Source organism: Centroberyx affinis, unplaced genomic scaffold, assembly GCF_046629955.1.
Source record: "Centroberyx affinis isolate AG114_WGS23_722 - 3 ecotype Tasmania unplaced genomic scaffold, CSIRO-AGI_Caff_v1 ptg000076l_1, whole genome shotgun sequence".
Taxonomy (NCBI): domain Eukaryota; kingdom Metazoa; phylum Chordata; class Actinopteri; order Beryciformes; family Berycidae; genus Centroberyx; species Centroberyx affinis.
In genome coordinates, this window is record NW_027278785.1 from 209,501 (window position 1) to 227,997 (window position 18,497).

Here is an 18,497-nt window from a genome sequence, read left to right on the forward strand (position 1 = left end):
CTCCGTCTTCAGCCCTGAACCTCAGTGCGCTTTTTACGCAGAGTGGATATTTGACTCCTCAGTCCTCGGCAGGATGTCAAACGTCAGAAAACCGCATTATTCTATAGGAAGGGGCTGTGTGACATTCATTTTGGAATCTTAAGTGGACCAGTTTATTCTTATCTGAGAGACAAAATGACCAACTCTTTAGCGTTAACAGTGGGATTTTCTTAGGCTTTCCAACTCTATTCCACCTCAGATAGTTCTGTCATAGCAGGATTTATCACACCAGGATTTCACTTAAAACTCGGAGTTCTTGAATATCTACGGATATCTCCACCAGGAATAAATCAGAGGGAAATGATGGCAATATCGCTCTTATACGCGCTGTGCGTGTGGATATGTTTAATCAGCCTGTCGATGGGAACAGGGTTTATTTATCACTTTCCAGGAGTTACTCTGCAGCGCATCAAATCGGAACAGAGCGGCAGCACCGGACCGCCGGGTACCGGGTCCCGTACCCAACTCAGGTGAGCGTATTTGCATACTGGAGATGTAGACTTTTCACTTCAAATGGCATAAAAATCAAAATCTGTCTTTTTCCTGTCATGAGCAACAACGGATTTGTTGGTGAGGGTTACAACTCACTGTTTGAAGGTGGAATATTTGGACACTCTGGATCACAACTTAGGGTTAGGGTTAGGTTAGGGTTAGTTGTCCATGGTATCAAAGTGTACTATGATCACAAAGTACTTTTTTGGTTGGTGTCTTGTTTTATTCACATATTAGTCAGTATGATCCCTTCCATACAAGCACTGGTTATGCATGATTTCTCTCACATAGCCTGGCACTAATTGCTGTTTGATTTCTCTCATTGGGTTTATTAGGAACTGGTGTCAGTACACTGTTTCTAGGACAGTGACCTGCCAGGTGCACAATGGGACAGAAACCACAGTCCAGAGAGTGTTCCAGGGCTGCCGCTGGCCCGGACCCTGCGCCAAACTCATCAGGTAACCTCAGACTCCTCACCACTGCTGCTATTTACTCATCAGGTCTTTTAGTCAGACTCTACTGTGCTTGGACTGAGTTGCTGATACAATTTTGCTGTTCAGAATCAGTCAGATATGGCAATTGAATGTGTCTCTGGACTCGAGTCACAGTTTTAATTGCTTGAGACTTGGCTTGATGCATGAAGAGCATACTTGAGGCTCGACTTGGGTTCTGGTGACTTGGGACTTGACTTTGATGACTTGAAAATGTTTCTAAACTCTTGACAAAAGATCTTGTGTTTGTGTAAATTACTGAGATTGAAAGTGATGAGATTTGTTCCACTAGACGACTGAATTTAAATTCTGTTTTCTGGATTTGTATGAAAAGATTGAATTTATTGAAGTTGAAACTGATTATCAAAATCAAACTCATGATGCTCTTACCAAGTTTTTATTAAAATGATATGGCATTGAAAAGTCCTAGATTTATTAGGAACTGGTGTCAGTACACTGTTTCCAGGACAGTGACCTGCCAGGTGCACAATGGGACAGAAGATCCCTAGATATGTTGTTTTCTTTAAGACATTAAATTGACACGAACAAAGTTGACTTGGTCACACCTCTTTCTGCCTGTTTCTGTGTGTTTGTGTTCCCGTTGTTAGTGACCATGCTCTGTATTCCAGTTACAGGACCCTGGTCAGGCCGTCCTATAAGGTTGCCTACAGGCAGGTGACTGCTCTGGAGTGGAGGTGCTGCCCGGGGTTTGTGGGAGAAGAGTGTCGTGAAGGTGAGTATCTCCTCTGCTGCCGGGCTCAACGTTTACTTTTGCCTTCTCTCACTTTGCCTGATGGTGCTTTTCTCAAGAATTGGACCAAGGGCATTGTAGAAGGGAATGTGGTCTGTGTCTAATTCTCTCAAGGACTGGAATAAAGACCGTGTGTTTTGCCTGGACCCATCTGTGTCTTTTTAGTGGTGCCAGGCAGCTTTACCCACATCAGTGCCTTTTTTTTTTGTTTGATGGCATGTAGTCGGGTAGATGGCTAATCGTGCTACTGTGCAGCAGTTGGCCTCTTGATAAGACTGTAAAGTTGAATTAAGATTGAAAGCATGTTTCAGATTACGTTTTGGGAATGCAGACTGCAGTAAAACAACAGTTGAAAGGGATGCTGTGTTCTGTGGTTTTGTACCTATTCCTTTACAGCTTTTGTGCCTGGAAGGAGGATTAGATTCTCTCTCTCTCTCTCTCTCTCTCTCTCTCTCTCTCTCTCTCTCTCTCTCTCTCTCTCTCTGTATGTGTGCACACAGACAAACACTACTCTGTTAATCATTGACAGCACCGAGGCAGTTTTGTCTGTCTCTCCAAATATCATCATGGATAGTAGTAGAGTCAAATGAATGAATGAAAAAAAAAGCTGGAGAAACGTCCAGTAGAGAGGCTTGTAAAGTGGGAGGCAGTCGGGGTTTTGGTGATGGGGAGTGCTGCTCCTGGATACCACAGACCGCAGACTCCGAGCCCAGTAAAGACCGACATTTTCAGCCAGGGTCGAGCCACCAGAGTGGGAGGATGGATGGAAGTCTAACTCTGCTGTTTTGTACATTTATATATATACACACTTGCTCGCCACCACACTGACAAACATGCTTTCACATATGGAATTTCAGGAACATACAGTATGGAGGAATGCATAAGCTTTAAGCTTCGATAAGCCAGCAAGTTGAACTGTGCTGCACTCGCTAAGATACAGCTTTTTGAAGTGCATAGTTATTTGAACTGTTTGTTAAATATTTAATTTCAAAGTCAAATTATTCATTTCTATCACGCCCAACAGCTTGGTAGATTTTTTTGGGTGGGCAATGCAGCAATTAGCGTGTCACTGAAAACACTGGCATGCCCTGTCCAAGTTTGTCCAAGATTAACAGTTACCTCAATGAGAGCGTGGTGCTTATTGGTCATAATTACCACACCTTGTTCCATTTTGCAAAATTATACATTGTTGCACTTGGATAGCCAAGATTTACCAAGAGTTAAGAAAACACACATTAATACTAATGGAATAAACTCAGACATTATTACAAAGCCTTTTGAAACCATTATTTGCCACCCATATACAGTATATTATTCCACTTGAAGATTAACACATAGCCATATCCGCCGAGTCGGTAATGCCAGAGATTACGGATCATTTGAGAGCAAAGTGGTTGCAGGAGTGTGAAGAAGCAATCTGGCTGTTTATTTAACGTTTGCTGAAATGTATTTGCACATTCTGATGGCTGGAGCACAAGGAAAATCGGCTCCATATGGAGGGACAGAAGGCCAGGTTCTACTCAGTAAGGAGACCTTACAGACCGAGGCTGATGTCACTAACAGTCTGCTTCACACCGAGGGGCGGAGGAGGGACGGAGGGAGAGCTGGCAGGGGTCAGCATGGGCGAGTTACAGAAACAGAGGACACTGATGGAAGGAATGGAGGACTAGTGCACAAGAGACAAGGTGTTAGAATTGGCAGAGGGGGAGATAGAGGAGATAGAGAAGGAGGGGTGAACAACTGAAAGAAAGAAAGAAAGAAAGAAAGAAAGACAGACAGACAGACAGACAGACAGACAGACAGAAAGAGAGAAAGAGAGCAAGAAGAGAAGTGTAGAGAAAGAAGAGTGTGAGGAGGGCGGAGGAGTGCGCTCTGCCCTCTGTCAGATGTGTGTGTGGAGAGCTTAGCTGTTTCTGTCCCAGACGGCTCCAGCTGCTGCAGGCTGCCCGGGCAGCGGAGAGCCGGTTCTGTGGGAAAGTGGCCCCACTGAGATTAATGAGCATGACACTCTTCCACCAGGTCTCTGTAACATACGTGACCGCACTCAGATCAGGCTTTTATTACTTGAGACATGATCATGCTGCGGTACTGAAACAATGACTGGTTTCTTCTTCTGAAGCAGATTAAATTTGGTGCAGAGAATGCAAAGAATTGAGCTGCAACATTCTCCACTGAAAACTCTCTCCAGTCTGAAAATAGGTATAATTTGTGTCTCGAAAAGCGTGCCAATCTTGATTTTGACGCAAAGTAGGATTTTCGTTAATGGTAGCATTCTGTGTGTGTGTGTGTGTGTGTGTGTGTGTGTGTGTGTGTATCCTCGGCTTTGTGTCACCCAGCCAATCTGTCCATGCAGCTCCGTGTAGCAGCCGAAAAACTGCTTCAAAGGGGCTTTGAGGCAGCTGTTTTATCAGAGGGGAGAGAAGACAGCCTTTACCCGCCGAAGATGACATCACCTCTGGTTTTGGTTTGATAGGATTCTGGCCGCACTTCAGAGGCCTCTAAGATCCTCAGAGATGCAGAGGGAGGACACATAAAGGAGACTAGAGTCGGAGTCTAGTCTGTGTCGTCGACTGAAGAGACACTTGTCCCTTTCCTCTCTACACACTCTCTCCTTGTTTCATCTTCTTCACCCTGACACCTTTTCTACATGGCACTCTATCTTTGTACTTTGTCTTATTTTGTTACCATCATTCCTTGTCAAATAAACATAGAAAATGGCCAAATAAGAGGAGGACTTGGAATAGATTTTTTCACTATTTTGGTCTTCGAAGAGGTCTGAGTCGTGTTTTATGTGTTTTGATTTAGTGTGACACCCTTAACACAGTCAGAATTAGCTTTTGGTTTTAGGTTATAACCTTATAAGTATAATACTGTGGAATATCTTGGAGCGTGTGGCCACATAACTATATCGTTGCAAAGCCTGAATTTTTATGTGTTCCCCTTGATGGAAAGTGGGTGTTTTCTGAATATATTTTGTTGACACCCTGACCCATATATATATTTTTTGACAGAACAAGCGCACTGGTCTGGTTTGCGCTGGCTGTGTACAGTGCATCACAAGATTTACAATTTACTTTCAGCGGAGTTGTGCTAACACATGACGGAATGGAACACATTTGGAAGAAATGTGTTAGTAATTTCCCTGCCGTTGGCCCCTGCCCCCTCTCTCCCGCTCCGTCCCAGCAGCGCCCCCCCCCCCACAAAGCCTATCTGCGCACAACGATCATATCATCAGGAGGGATTGTGGGTAATGTCTGTGTATGGGGGGGAGCCTAATCTAAAAAGAATTAGTGCCAGGACCTCCCTCGGTGGTAGTCTGACGGGAGCGGTGACCTTTGATCTCACGCAGAAGCTCAGGAAAAGAAGTTTAATAAAGTTTAATGCCGACTGCATGCTTGCACAGGATGTCGTTTCGGTGAAGTTAATGCGGCGTTTCGGTGACAACGTGAAAAGGTGGTGAAGTGATTAGTGTGTCAAAACGTGTTCACGAGTTAATGCTGCAGCTGCGAAGTCAAGTCACTGTTTCCCCTCTGTAGCTTAGAGTCGCTGGATAAGGAGGGAAGTGTGTTAAACTCCATTGTTGGAGGGATTATCTGGAATATTATATCATTCAATTTCTTTACTTTTTATTTCTTCCTGCCCCTAATTTCATTTTTTCATTGCTATCCACACTTTCTTCCCCACGGCCTTTTAATCCAGGTTTCTTTCCATCTTCGGCTCTCGTCTTCCTTGTTGCCTTTACTCTTTTACCCTTGCCTTGCCCTTGCTTTTTCTTTGTTATGACTACCACTGCTGGGCTCTTAATCTTCCCTATTCCTCGCTTCTTTCCACTTATCTCACTCCCTACCTCCTTCAGATCTCCCTCTCTCCTCTCCTTGGAGTAAAGTGATAAAACAGAACCCCATCCCACATGTGCTCTTTGAGACCGCAGCGGTTACAGTGCGAGGGTATGACTGATGTCTCTGTTACACATCCCTGCTTGTGCTCAAATATAGGTCAGACAGCACCCTTTGACCCGTCAGGAGCTTTGGGACGGCTCAGCTGTTCCCGCTCCTGCGTCTGTCCCGGCTGATGGATGGCGCTCTGTCCGTGCTCCTTCTGTGGTTTTTCATTTCTTTCACCACCTTCTTCTTGTTGGGTCTTCCCGTCTTCTCCACGACTTTCTTCCCTTTTGTCCCTTCAGTCTTTCTGTCTGCCAGTTCTTGGGTCTGTCTATCTGTCTTTCAGTTGTCACCTGCAACAGTTGGCGCAATCTGTACTTTTCTGCTGTCTGTCCGTCTAGACAGGCTGGGATCGCTGCCTGTCTGTGTGTGTGTGTGTGTGTGTGTGTGTCTGTCATTGCCTGTCTCTCTTTCTCTCTCTCTCCAACGTCTCCACCCTTTCCCACTCTCTCCATTTCATCGGACACCACCGCAAAATCATTTGAACCTCAAAAATGTTGACCTTATTTCAGCCAGTCACCATGCATTTGTCTCTCCTCAACCGAAATTCACACAGCATCCCCTCATCATAGCATGACGATGACTGTATGTCTGTGCGCCGGGAAGGCCATCCATCTCTATAGCGACTATTGTGTTGCTCGTGTTTCAGCCCAGAGCAGTTTGTTGTCTTGGCTGAAGGGTCGGACTGCGCATGGTGTTGGGATGAGTGGATGCATTCTGGGTGCATGAGAGAAGGACAGAGAAAGTAGGTGCATTCTCAGTAAGGGGGAGAAGCATCATCTCATTGTATTTGGACGCCGCCCGCTGAGCAGCAGCAGGAGGAAAGTTCGATGAATAACTGTCCCTCTTTGTGGCTGCGAAGTTCATTATTTACTTATTGACCAGCTCTCTTTCTGCAATCTTCTAAATCTTCTAAATGATGGCACCATTCACTGAATTTGATGTGAAATTACATTATTTGTCAAGTATTCCTTACTAGTAAAGCATTTCACAGCCTCAATTTAGGGAACTGGTGTGTGTGGCCTGTCAGCTGGCATAATGGTGAAAAATGCTAAATGGTCCCGCTGTGGACTACTGGGCATCTTGGTTTGCAAAAAAATGCTTTTAGTTCTGTTCGCCGCCCTCTACTAACCACAGCAGTCAAAGTGGGTGTGTGATTTAGTGAGTGTTTGTGTGTGTGTGTGTGTGTGTGTGTGTGTGTGTGTGTGTGTGTGTGTGTTTGTGTGTGTGTGTTCTGTGCCAGCTGTTCTTCATGCCAGCAATAGCTGACCACTTGCTGGCCGGGGCCGACACACAACAGGCTCCTGGGATACAGCCAGTTCTGAGAGGCTGTCTGTGGATTAGACACACACACACACACACACACGCACACACACACACACACACACACACATTGGGCACACTGTTCTCTGTGTATCTTGGGGACGTGACAGACACTCTTAAGACGGTCCAAGGAGATGTTTCAATACATCATCCTTACTTCCTCCTCACACATACAGACAGAGCAAGTATTTAGTGCCTATGAAAATTACTGTCCCCAGCTGTGTGCGTCATGGTTTGTTTTGTGGTTGAGGTTTGTGTGTGTGTTTGTGTGTGTGTGTGTATCTGTGTGTCTGTGCACGTGTGCAAAAAGGAGCTAGAAAGAGAAAGAGTGATTTCTATGATCTATGTCCAGGTCTAATGTAGAAAACTTACTGTCTCAACAGACTGTGCCCACAGTACTGTAAATCACAGAATAATGGTAGGGATGATTCATTAATGGAGTCGGCATGTTTGTAGTTTGCTAAGATAAAATATGTCCTTGTTTTTTGTTCTTTGTGATCATTAAATGAAGAGTTGTATCTTCCAAGAGGTCTAATCTGGCAGTATGTGCTTTGCCTGGAGGGAGTTTGATTTAGATCCAAACAGCAAATTTGCTTTCTTGTCTCTCTGTATTCATCGCCGGACTCAACATTGGTACTTATCGCATATGAATAATGTCAGCTTTGTTCTCAACTCATGAAATGTATGTGCGTGTAATCCAATTGCATGGTGCATTACCCAGCAATCTGATATGTTTATTAATTGTATTTTCTGTAATGAAACAATTGTGTCTGTGGTAATTTTGAATCAATCACATTTTCTTTCACTTGTGTTGTATGGCCTCTGCCATGTATTTTCTTGAAATACAAAGTAAGAGCATTCCATGCTGCTATAATACCAGAAATCTTGGTTTCATTTTCACAAACAACGCATTCTCATCCATATCAAACAAGTCATAATATTTGAATATTTGAATCACTGGGCAAAAACATGAATCCCGTTCCCTTTGGAGCAGAAAAAAGTTCCCTATACTTTCTGTTTATTTGGCTTCCCACTAACGACAACATGATTCTGAACCTTTCCCATGAGCTGAGTACAATCCAAGAAAAATAACCATGTCTTCATGTTGCCATGGTGTAATTATGGATCCAAACAGACTGTATAGACTGCGGTCCCATTCTAAACATTGCATCAGCTCTCACACAACGGAAGTTTGGCTTTCTAACCCAATGTAATTAAATTCCAACTCCAAAAACGGAAATCCCGCCTGCCTCCTCTAGAAAACTCTGTTGTTTTCCTCTGGTTCACGTTTATGGTATATTGACTCAGCTCTGGTGTTTTCCTGTGGTGCGTGTTTATGACATAATAAGATCCCAGGCTTATTCCTGGGTCTCGGTGGCCAGGAGATGAAGATTGGACTAGTTAGCTCATTAGGAGGAAGGGTGTGCCAAACCTCACTCCCAGGTCTGAGGAGCGGAAATCCATCAGAGGTACCAATTTCTCCACCGACAGTAGCCTCAAAATTGTTTTGAGTAAGTAATTATCATTATCACTGTTGCTCTCTCCACCTACACATACTGAATGCAACAAGTTCATCCTGGGAGTTGTCTAGGGGTTGTCAAAATGTTGAGGGAAAGTGGATACACCAAAAAACGTAAATTATAACACTTTATCTCAAAATAATACACTGAGCATCACAAATATATGATGATATATAGCAGTGCAAGAGTGTCCGAGGGTGGAATTTCCCTTTTAAGTCTGTGGAGGAAAAAGAGACATAGGCTATCATCTCATTAGTCCTCTCACATTATGCAGCCCATTGGTTAGCCACAGTCTTGCTGTTGTACTGTGTGGAGCTTTGATGTCCTTGGTGTAGAGACTGAAAAACCTCAGTGCAGCGAGTCACAACAAACAACTCATGTAGGGTCATTTTGGCCTCAGCAGTGAAGTAGCGCTCAGTAGTTGGGCTGATGAATCCTGAGGAATGTGTTTGGGGTTGAGCTGTTGATTGTTGTTTCCGTTTGTGGATGTTCTCCAGGGAGGACCGAGGGTGAATCGAGGCATTGAGAAACCACACCCACACAGCCAGAGACACCACTGGACTGGATACACTTGCTTGTAGACATGCACAACCACACACACACACACACACAACCACACACACACACACACACACACATGCATCCTGTCCTATTTCAGTGGAGCAGAAACCTCAGTGGCTGCCGTTAGAACCCACTGTGCCGTGGTCAGAGACGAGGATTTTAGGCAGACCAGAGCCGTTTGGGTCATTTTTGTTAGTTATTTATGAGTACCAGTTGTTTCTGGTTCTAGGTATCCTCGCTATGACCGCAATGTGGGTGGTTCCCATCTGTGGAACTGACAGCTGACATTCCAGGCCACTTACGAGCCACGAGCCTCTAGACCAGAGAACGGCTCATATTTAGAATAAATATGGGGTTCCTCTCTGAAACAGTGCTATTCTGTGTTTTGGCTTATAGCTTCTGTAAAGCTGCCAAGATTATACAGCTAGGGAAGTGATTATCTGTGTTAGCGAAACTAGCTTCGGCTTCATTTGTGAAAGAGATGACCAAATAGAGCAAAACAATATGGAAAGATACTGGCATACATTGGGAGATGCCAGTGAATGGAGCTTGTGTGTTTCTGGTTGAGCCTGTGTGTGTGTGTGTGTGTGTGTGTGTGTGTGTGTATGCGTTTCCATGTGCAACACATAGATAATGGTAATGGCATTGGTATCTGGAGGAGGATGTGTTCCTAGTGTCTGGGTATACAGAGAATCATTGCAAGTGGGCAGACAGACAGAAAACATGCAGAGTCAGGAGGCGAGCAGGTGTGTGTTGGGTGTGTGTGTGTGTGTGTGAGAGAGAGAAAGAGGGAGAGAAGGAGGGAGGATGGGAAGAGAGATCTAATAATATTTATGCTGTGAGTGAGTGACATGATTTAAGGAGGAATTGCTAATAAATTCTTGGGTATGGTTTAGTGGGCATTGTTCTTATATATCTTGGCTTGACCTGCGCTGTGTGATAGAGAGATACTAGTGATGGTGCCAGGAGGAAAAAAGAAATAGGAATGAAAGAGAGAGAGGAGAGACAGACAGAGAAAGAGAGAAAGAAAAAGACAGAATATCCTTGTCTTTTTCTTTCTCTCTTTCTGTTTCTGTCTCTCCTCTCTTTCAAGCAGTGTGTATGGTTGTCTGTAATCTGCAATCTAGCCTCATCTTTGTCTTTTCTCTCTCTCTCTCTCTCTCTCTCTCTCTCTCTCTCTCTCTCTCCCTCTCCCTCTCTCTCCCCTTTTACAGAGTGCATGAACTGCACTGGCTTCACTGACATGAACAGCAGAATAAATGCCATTGAATCCAAGGTAAAGACATGCCCACTGTCCAAGCATGAACGCATAGGCTGTGTATGTTTTATATGTATCCTAGAGAACCATTGCAAGCCATTCCTCTAAGTGGGAAACTGGGAATAAGTTGATTGTTCACAGCTTGCATCCATCAGTTCACAGATTACTTTGTGCTTAGCGGTGTGCAGATGTGTCTGAAATCTCCTGCTCTTGTTCCAGATCAAGCTGCTAGAGGAGGCGGGTTCCTCCCTACCGATAGTCAGTTTACCGGAGGGCTCGACGGACAATGAGGTGGACACACCCCAGCCCACTCCCATAGGACCCCCGTCATACCTGCCGCCAGGTGTCACCCATTCAAACCCACATCAGACTAAGCTTTCTGAAGGTGCAGTGCACATGCAGAGGAGCAGATTCTTGCATACAAATGTACAGTTTTAATTTCAGCATTCAGAGATGATTAAAGGAATAGTTCAGTTTCTAATCTCACCCATGTCAGTCGAAACGAACTGATGTTCGTAGGACCATAAAACACACAGGGATTTAGCCCCTGTAGCCTTAAGTTTGGTGATGAATCCAAGTGTTTTGCAACCAAACAATTGCAGTCCAATATTTACCTCATTATTAATGTGGTAAATATTGGACTTTTGGAACTCAGTGCAATTGTTTGGCTACGAAACACTTGGATTATGCTGCTCAAGCTATTTGGAGAAATTCAGTGGACATTTCATGCTTTTTTTTTGAGCTGGGGACAGAGGGCCACTTTAACTTCAATAGTTTGCTGACTTTAATAGTTATCTAACTCACTGTGTGTTTGGTGGTCCTACAAACTTCAGTGGAGTTTTGACGGACATGGGGATGAGTAGATAATGACTGAATTGTCATTTTGGGGTGAACTACTCCTTTACCTCTACACTTGATGACCTGAATGTGACTGACTCTCTATCAGGAGGAAGAGGTCCTCCAGGGCCCGTCGGACCACCAGGGCTTCCTGGTTCTGCTGGACCTGCAGGACCGGCTGGGGGAGCCGGTCTGCCTGGACCCCTGGGTAAAACATCAACAAGACCTTCTTCTAGTCCTAACTGCTGACTTGAGATTGTTTAGGATTTATTGTGGTTATTGGGACTTGTTAGACACCTGAAAACACATAATAAATCGCTAATTCATAACTGTAGAAATTGACCTTTACCAAAGTACTTCATTAAACATATGTTTATATCACTGTAATAGTATATTTCATATGTTTCCTTGCATACTCAGGACCGAGGGGGGAGAGAGGTTCACCAGGGGAAGCGGGTCTCCCCGGCCCTCCTGGCCCTCCTGGTCCTCCAGGGTCTGGCTCCTCTTCTACCAGACTGAGGGGAGACGTTTTTCAAGTAGACAAGCAAGGTGAGTCGACCATACTACCTCAAAATAATTCATTCCATCCTAAAATCTGTGCCAGATTGTCCTGGTCCCAGACAAACTTAAATCAGAGCATAGAAACATAATAGAGAGCACACACACATGGTAGGATTCTGACCCAAGCACAATTTTAAAACAATTCAAGCATTCAGTTTTCGAATGGTTTGAAAAGATGCCAAAACCACACATCCATTTTATGATGAGTCACTCCCATCACCAGCTTCAAACGCCCACCACCTCCATCTCATGCATAAGTTTATCCTATTGTTCTCTTGTCCCTTTGCAATCATCTTGTCAGACATAACAGGAACTCCAGCCAAGTGGGTTTTTTTGGAAAATGGCTCAGAAGGGGCACAGGTGGAAGTACATGAACTGGAGCGTAGCTATTAGCAAGTGTTTAAGTGAGCAGTATTTGTCTTTTGCTTTTACTGAGGGAATTAAATTGGTCGAGGAGAAAGTATTGTTGTTGCGTTTTTTTTTTTTTCCAGAGAAGGGCTGGCTTGGATTTAGTTAATTGTTTCCTTGTGCTGTGCCACTGCTGGGCCACTGTTTACTGTAACCTCATTTATCACCAACACCAACAATGGAGTTCAATCGCATGGTATAAATCACAAGATTAGCTTGGGGGTTTTAAAAAGCTCAAATTAATTAGAAATATGTTCAGATCTATTTTTATTCATCTTATCCAATTTATTACAACTTCATTTCTTTGTCTGCTCCTCCTCAGGTTCACAGGTCTGTAGACATGAGAGATTAAACTTATATGGTGAACATGAAAATATTAGTTTTACTTCTCATTGTGTATTTAATATGTTTGCAACTTTTAAATCTTTCTGAGGTTCATCTTTTGCAGTTGATAGGAGGAAAGGCCCATATACAATATTGCAGCTCTCACATCCAGTACCCAGGTTTCACCACAGGGAGGCAGTAGATGTCCATACCATTATCATTACCTCACGAGGACTGCTGGCTCCGATTAGGCTGTTGGCTGGCTCTGCCTTTCTGAGCCCGGGACTGTGTCTGCGGGTCTGGAACTATGTAGATTTGGGTCTGTGGGACCATGTAAGCCGAGGGGGGCCAACTGGCTGTAAATCAGGCCTAATTTGTAAGCTGTCAGCACAACAGTCTGCGTTGGGGGAATGGGCCGCGGCTCGGAGCCAAAATGGGCTGGTTAGGAACAGGGGAGGAGATAGTCTGCCACTCATGTAGACTTTCCTGGGGAGGGAGCCAGGCAGGGGGAGACTGTAACGTTAGAAAATTAGTTCCAGAGGGAACTCTGCTTCTTCTGGACCCCTTTTTTTGTGGACTGCAGCTTTAATGTAACAGTGCTGTTTCAACACAGGGGAAGAAGACTGACTCTGGGCTTATGTTATAGTGGATAGGAAGGAGAAGTGTAGCTTGGATTTAAACCAAATTTATACTTACAAACAAACATACTCAAAACAACACTGAGGAAAAAGCACAACTTTTACCTCTCGCATGTTCCCTAAAAATCATTTGTACACCGACATGCAGCAAAGAAGACATTCTAGATTGACCAGTTGTTCCTGTCTGTCACCCTCACACACCAGATTTAATCCCTATGGTTGACTTGTCCATGAACCTCTATAGGCTGATTAACCCTCGATGTCTGAACTCTGACCTGAGCCTGAGGTCTGAAGTCAGATCTGGGAGAAGGTTCATATTATTTTACCTGCTCTTTAAGACCCAGTGCAATGATTTTAACTCAGTCAGGAAAAGATTAATATTGATTTCTAACAGAAGGAGCATAATTCTTTTAGATGGTAAAAAGCCTGTAGGACTGAGTGAGAAGTGGCAGCTGAACCTTTCCTATCATTGTGCCATCCACTGCAGGCCAATATTTCTATCTTTGGGGAACAAATACCCAGTGTTACAATTTCAGCACTCACTGACAATGGAGGTTATTGTCTGACAGACTATGGGACACCTGATTAAATATGCATACTGTCAGCCAATCAGAGCATTCATTAAAACCTGGCTGTATGATGTCATTTACACCAGGAAGTAGACTGTAATTCTAAATGTTTGATTCTGTTGACAACCAGAGGGAGAATTTCTCAACGGATGTTTCCAAGTCAAATTTCCATAATACTGCCAGTTATAATAACTGGGTAACTTTACATTAGCGGGTCGTTTGTTAAACTATACCATAAAATTGAGAAATGCAATTCTCATTGCACTGGATCTTTAACCCTTTGAGATGGATGAAAATCAATCTGACCACCTCAGGTCAATAGCTGGAATAAGTGAAACCCTAGTTTCAACAATCATCTTACCCCCAGTGAGATGATTAATAATCTTGTAAAAAATTTAAAATTCTTAATATGGCTCCATTCAGATCTTAATAATAAGCTCTGGGAAACGTAATGCCTCAAATTTCGTTGAAATAAGATAAGCAGGTGGGGAGAAATATGGGGGAACGGTTTCTGTAAAACTCAGTAAATCCACTTCTGCCTATATAACACATTTTTCACTGGACCTCAGTCAGGTTTTAATAAGCTGTGGGAAATAGCCCCCACTCCTGTCACCTGCTTTCTGCTCAGCAGTCAGGGGAGAGAGGGTGAGTGTGTGTGTGTGTGTGTGTGTGTGTGTGTGTGTGTGTGCTCGGGGGTGTCAGTGTTAAACCCATTTTTCCGGCAGTGAGCATAGATTTCCATCCTGTTTATGATGCCAAGCAATGGTTAGGGGCTGTAGTCGCCTTAATGAAATACCATTTATAGGAAGGACGATTTAATGGGCCCATATTATAGGAATTCAAATTTCTCTCTCTATTGGTCTATATATATATATGCCTTTAACTTTAACTACTTAAATAGGCCTATATATTTATATTACTATATTCTATATTTCAGCTGTCCCTGCCATATGCATATACAGTATATGTATATATGTTTAATGAAGACATTGTTAAAATTAGATTTTGTTTGAGAGGTTAAAGTTATTGCATTATCAAAACACCCCTTTTTACAAGCAATTTCTTATGAACTCCAGTAAACACATCAGAGTTGGACTTGGTCCTGATTGGCTCCCTTCACTAAATAATTACTAAAATTCTTCCAATCAGTCCAGTTTGCAGCATTTGAACTGGAAAGCCTCGACTCAGCAGGTTTACCTCATTTGAATTAGAGGAGCTGCTGTGGCCGGCCAATCAGGGTCCAGGATTGTGACTGTTCTGCCTGTGAAGACTTCACTTTAATAATTTAAATTAATCTATAACTAAACTATATTTATTTGCAAAACACTATGAAGAACATTGTTCTTATCCTGCGCCAGAGTATATTTTAAATAAAAATCATGAAAACTGAATAATATGGGATGTTTAAATTGTAAATTCAGGGTTCAAGTTGTATTCAACACAAGCCTGCCAATATATTATACCTGTTGTAATTGACTTTCATGTATAACAGTTGAGATAGGCTTTTCTCTTTTTTTTTTTTATAAGTGGGCCATTCATCCTCTGTAAGTATTCATTTCTGTTTTGGGGAGATAGTGGACGCTAAAGATAAGCAGGAAATGAGGGAATTATGTGTATTTCCAGAAAAGTGCACTGGACAACTGAGTCATCTTGGCAACCCACAGCGTGTTTCTTGACTTTTATTTTGTTTTTCATTTTCCCTTTCCGATCTCTTTTTTCTTTCTTTTCTTTTCTTTTCTTTTCTTTTCTTTTCTTTTAATCTCAATCATTATTTTCTCAGTTATTTATTTGTGCAAAGCTTGAACAAAGCTGGTGATTAAAACTTTGGTGTGTGTTTGTCCCAGAGGAGAACCCGCTCCGCCCCGCTCTGCCTGCTCCTGAGGTCGTTCCAGGCCCTCCTGGTCCATCAGGCCCTGTAGGCCCCTCAGGTAAAATATGAGCACCAGGTCCCTCTGGGAAAACAGGTCTTCAATCCAACAGTTCATGAAAAAAAAGTGCATGCAGTATATCAGGCGTGACATGTATTATATATCAAGCCATTATTGTGTTTATTGGGTTTTTATTATGTGTTTTTATTGTAAAACCTGCCAAATCTCCCTCACAGGATAATAAAGTTTTTGAACTGGGTTGAATTGAACTGGACTGAATTTAGATACCGCACAATAGCCATAGCCATATTTTAACATTTTGACTTATCCCCCTGTGGATGATTTTGTTGATGTCACAGGCCCTCCAGGACCAGCAGGACGTCCAGGGATTCCAGGTCTCACTGGGCGAGACGTGAGTATCCATCACTCTGTTTGGACTCGTCCGATTTCAATGACAGTTGAATACATAAATATGAAAATATGAGCAAACTGTGAGTGGCATCACTAACATATCTCTTTCTGTCTTGAGGGCGAGGGAGGCCTCCAAGGCAAAGCTGGGGATCCCGGGGCTAAAGGAGAGGCAGGAGAAAGGGTGAGGCTGCTTAAAAAAAAACAAAAAAACGTCTTCATTGTTGGATTAGTGGGCTGAATACGTTTGATTCTGACGAACTGATCAAAATGCTTTTTGTTCTATGTTTTGTAAACGGTCCCTAGCTGTCACAGGATCTTAAACACATTAAAGGTGTACAAGCCTCTCTTCAAAGACTTGCTCCAAGCCATGACTAATCTTCCTCTCTCCCGTCCAAGGCCAGGCCGCACTAATCAAGGCAGCCATGTCAGGTCCCCTCTGTAGTCGGCTCTCTAGTGGGCCTCTGACTTTAAACCTGATCCCCCTTCATCTACTAGCATGATTTAAGTTTGGAGAACTGGTGAAGTGGCAGATTAGCGCAGGGGATAAAGAATGCAAGCTGGGTGAACTGTGTGTATGCTCATGTGTGTGAGTGCATGAGTCCTAAATTAGGTCTCTATTTTCTACCTCTACCAGGGGCCTCCAGGTGTGAAGGGCGAGCAGGGTCTACCTGTAAGTATAAGGTTATTCTGTTCCCTAAAAACACACACACACACACACACACACACACACACAGCGCAGGTGACATGATTATTTTGCTCCATGTTCACAGGGACCACCTGGGCCAAAGGGAGACCCGGGAGAGGGCTTGTCTGAGGTAAGAGAGTATGGCATTAGTGTCTTTTCCCCCCTGAGCTGAAGTTGAAAAATGTCCCAGAGTAAACGTGAGTGTGTCGTTCAGGGCGAAGCCGTGCAGCAGCTCAGGGAGGCGCTGAAGATCCTGGCCGAGAGGGTCCTGATCCTGGAGCACATGATCGGCATCCACGGTGAGGAGAGAGACAGAGATGGGAGGAGGGTGCAGGATTTTAAAGAAGAGTATTTTTGGCTAATTGTTTTCTTGTCTCCCATGTCTCGACACAGAGAACCCGGAGGGCTCAGGATTCGGCAGTCTTTCGGACCCCCTGTCTTTCTCTGCTATTAAGATCAAGCGCCTGCAGCCCGCTGAAAACCCTTCTCTAACACTCGGGGAGAGACAAAGACAGACTCCCTCTTAAAAGTGTAGTCTAATTTTGTGTGTGTATTTGCGTGTGTGTGTATAAGTGTGTGAAAGGGATAAATCCTTTGCAAATTTGCTTGACTGGACGTGCAATTCTCATAATTTGTTCATATCTTTTTTCTCATCATTATGATTAGAATCTATCTGTCTATATTGTCTTTTACTTTTGCCTGAAGTGCAGTGGTAAAACTGTAGTTAGTTAAAATGAAGCTCTTTGTAGACATGAGATGCTGAGCATCTCATCCGTTGAAATACGTCAACATGAATGGCTGCACAGCCTTTTTGACCCTATTGCTGCATAATCTTTGTCTACATAACTTTAGTAGCAGCACTTACGTGATATTGTACGATGAAATATAATCTCATAAACTGTTATGAGGAATTTGACATCTTTCTTTCCTCAGATAAAACACATCAGCTTCCCTGGCTGCTCTTGTGAAGCTCTCTAGGCTATGATGTGAGTTCCTGAGAGCTGGACCCAAAACACACTATTTAGTGTCAAACACGTTCTTGGACAACCTCGGGGTTCATCTCATGTTAACCTGTCAAACACATTCCTTCCTTTCTCCTCTTCTTTCTCTCTCTGCGCTCTGCCTTGTTAAAACTGAGGTAAGACATGACAAGCTGCCAAGAATATCTGCTTAAAATAAGTTAGGTGAAATGAATAGCATCTGGAGAGCAATGCGCATCTGGAGAGGGAAGGAAGAGTTGCTGAAACAATCGTGTTCTGGCCCGGCCCCGCCGACCTCGCTTGGCTGCGATGCGTCTTCACGCGACCGGCTGACGGAGCGCTGAACCTGACAGGATTACATTCACTTCATCATAACTGCCTCTGAGATTTGTATCCAACCCAATATGATTATTGTATAATAGGTCTGAGAGAGGCTAAATGGTTCCTCTCAGGAAAAAAGCATGACCTTGTCTGCTACAATCTTTGTTTTCTCCATCATGACCTTCATATGTTAACCATCATCAGCTGGAAAGAGGTGAACCTGCCTGTATCTTTGGTTGTTCCTGCAGTCTCTACTAACTTATCATAGTTATACAGGGTTGAGTCTACTGATGTACCTTTTAAATACATGTTATATTTCAGTGGATTGCTGTCTTAAGGGCAAGATACATGATTGATGTGTCACATGCATGTTTCATTATCTTTTATACTAAACTAAATATTGTTCAGTTGTGTAAAAGTTGTGTTGCTTTGTTGTCGTTTCATTTGTAAGACGTTGTACTCAGTGGATATGTATCTGTGTCTATTGTTAAAATGAGATTAAAATACACAACAATAACA

At 43.4% G+C, this 18,497-nt stretch overlaps 1 protein-coding gene across 3 annotated transcripts; it reads left to right on the forward strand.

Annotated features, from left to right (window-relative positions):
• The first annotated feature begins 56 nt into the window (after positions 1-56).
• Positions 57-18,469, forward strand: col26a1 (collagen, type XXVI, alpha 1). 3 transcript variants are annotated; one of them, XR_011695238.1, is made up of 15 exons: positions 57-509; positions 867-989; positions 1,652-1,755; positions 10,333-10,394; positions 10,596-10,761; positions 11,323-11,421; positions 11,634-11,762; positions 15,558-15,641; positions 15,941-15,993; positions 16,111-16,173; positions 16,627-16,662; positions 16,763-16,807; positions 16,892-16,976; positions 17,071-17,663; positions 17,821-18,469. XR_011695238.1 is itself a non-coding variant. In XM_071521216.1 (14 exons), the coding sequence occupies exons 1-14, from the start codon at positions 340-342 to the stop codon at positions 17,202-17,204; spliced, it is 1,353 nt and encodes a 450-aa protein (XP_071377317.1). In that variant the 5' UTR covers positions 57-339; the 3' UTR covers positions 17,205-18,469. The 3 variants fall into 3 exon arrangements, 2 of the variants coding, with proteins under 2 accessions (XP_071377317.1, XP_071377325.1); XM_071521216.1 differs by having other exon boundaries at positions 17,071-18,469; XM_071521224.1 differs by having other exon boundaries at positions 10,596-10,719; positions 17,071-18,469.
• The last annotated feature ends 28 nt before the right edge of the window (positions 18,470-18,497 follow it).

Excerpts from the sequence above, each read along its gene's own strand:
- col26a1 (XM_071521216.1), top strand. The coding sequence starts at position 340 with ATGATGGCAATATCGCTCTTATACGCGCTGTGCGTGTGGATATGTTTA. Across the intron at positions 15,994-16,110 it reads CAGGTCTCACTGGGCGAGAC|GGCGAGGGAGGCCTCCAAGG; the intron begins GTGAGTATCCAT and ends TTCTGTCTTGAG. Across the intron at positions 16,174-16,626 it reads AAGGAGAGGCAGGAGAAAGG|GGGCCTCCAGGTGTGAAGGG; the intron begins GTGAGGCTGCTT and ends TACCTCTACCAG.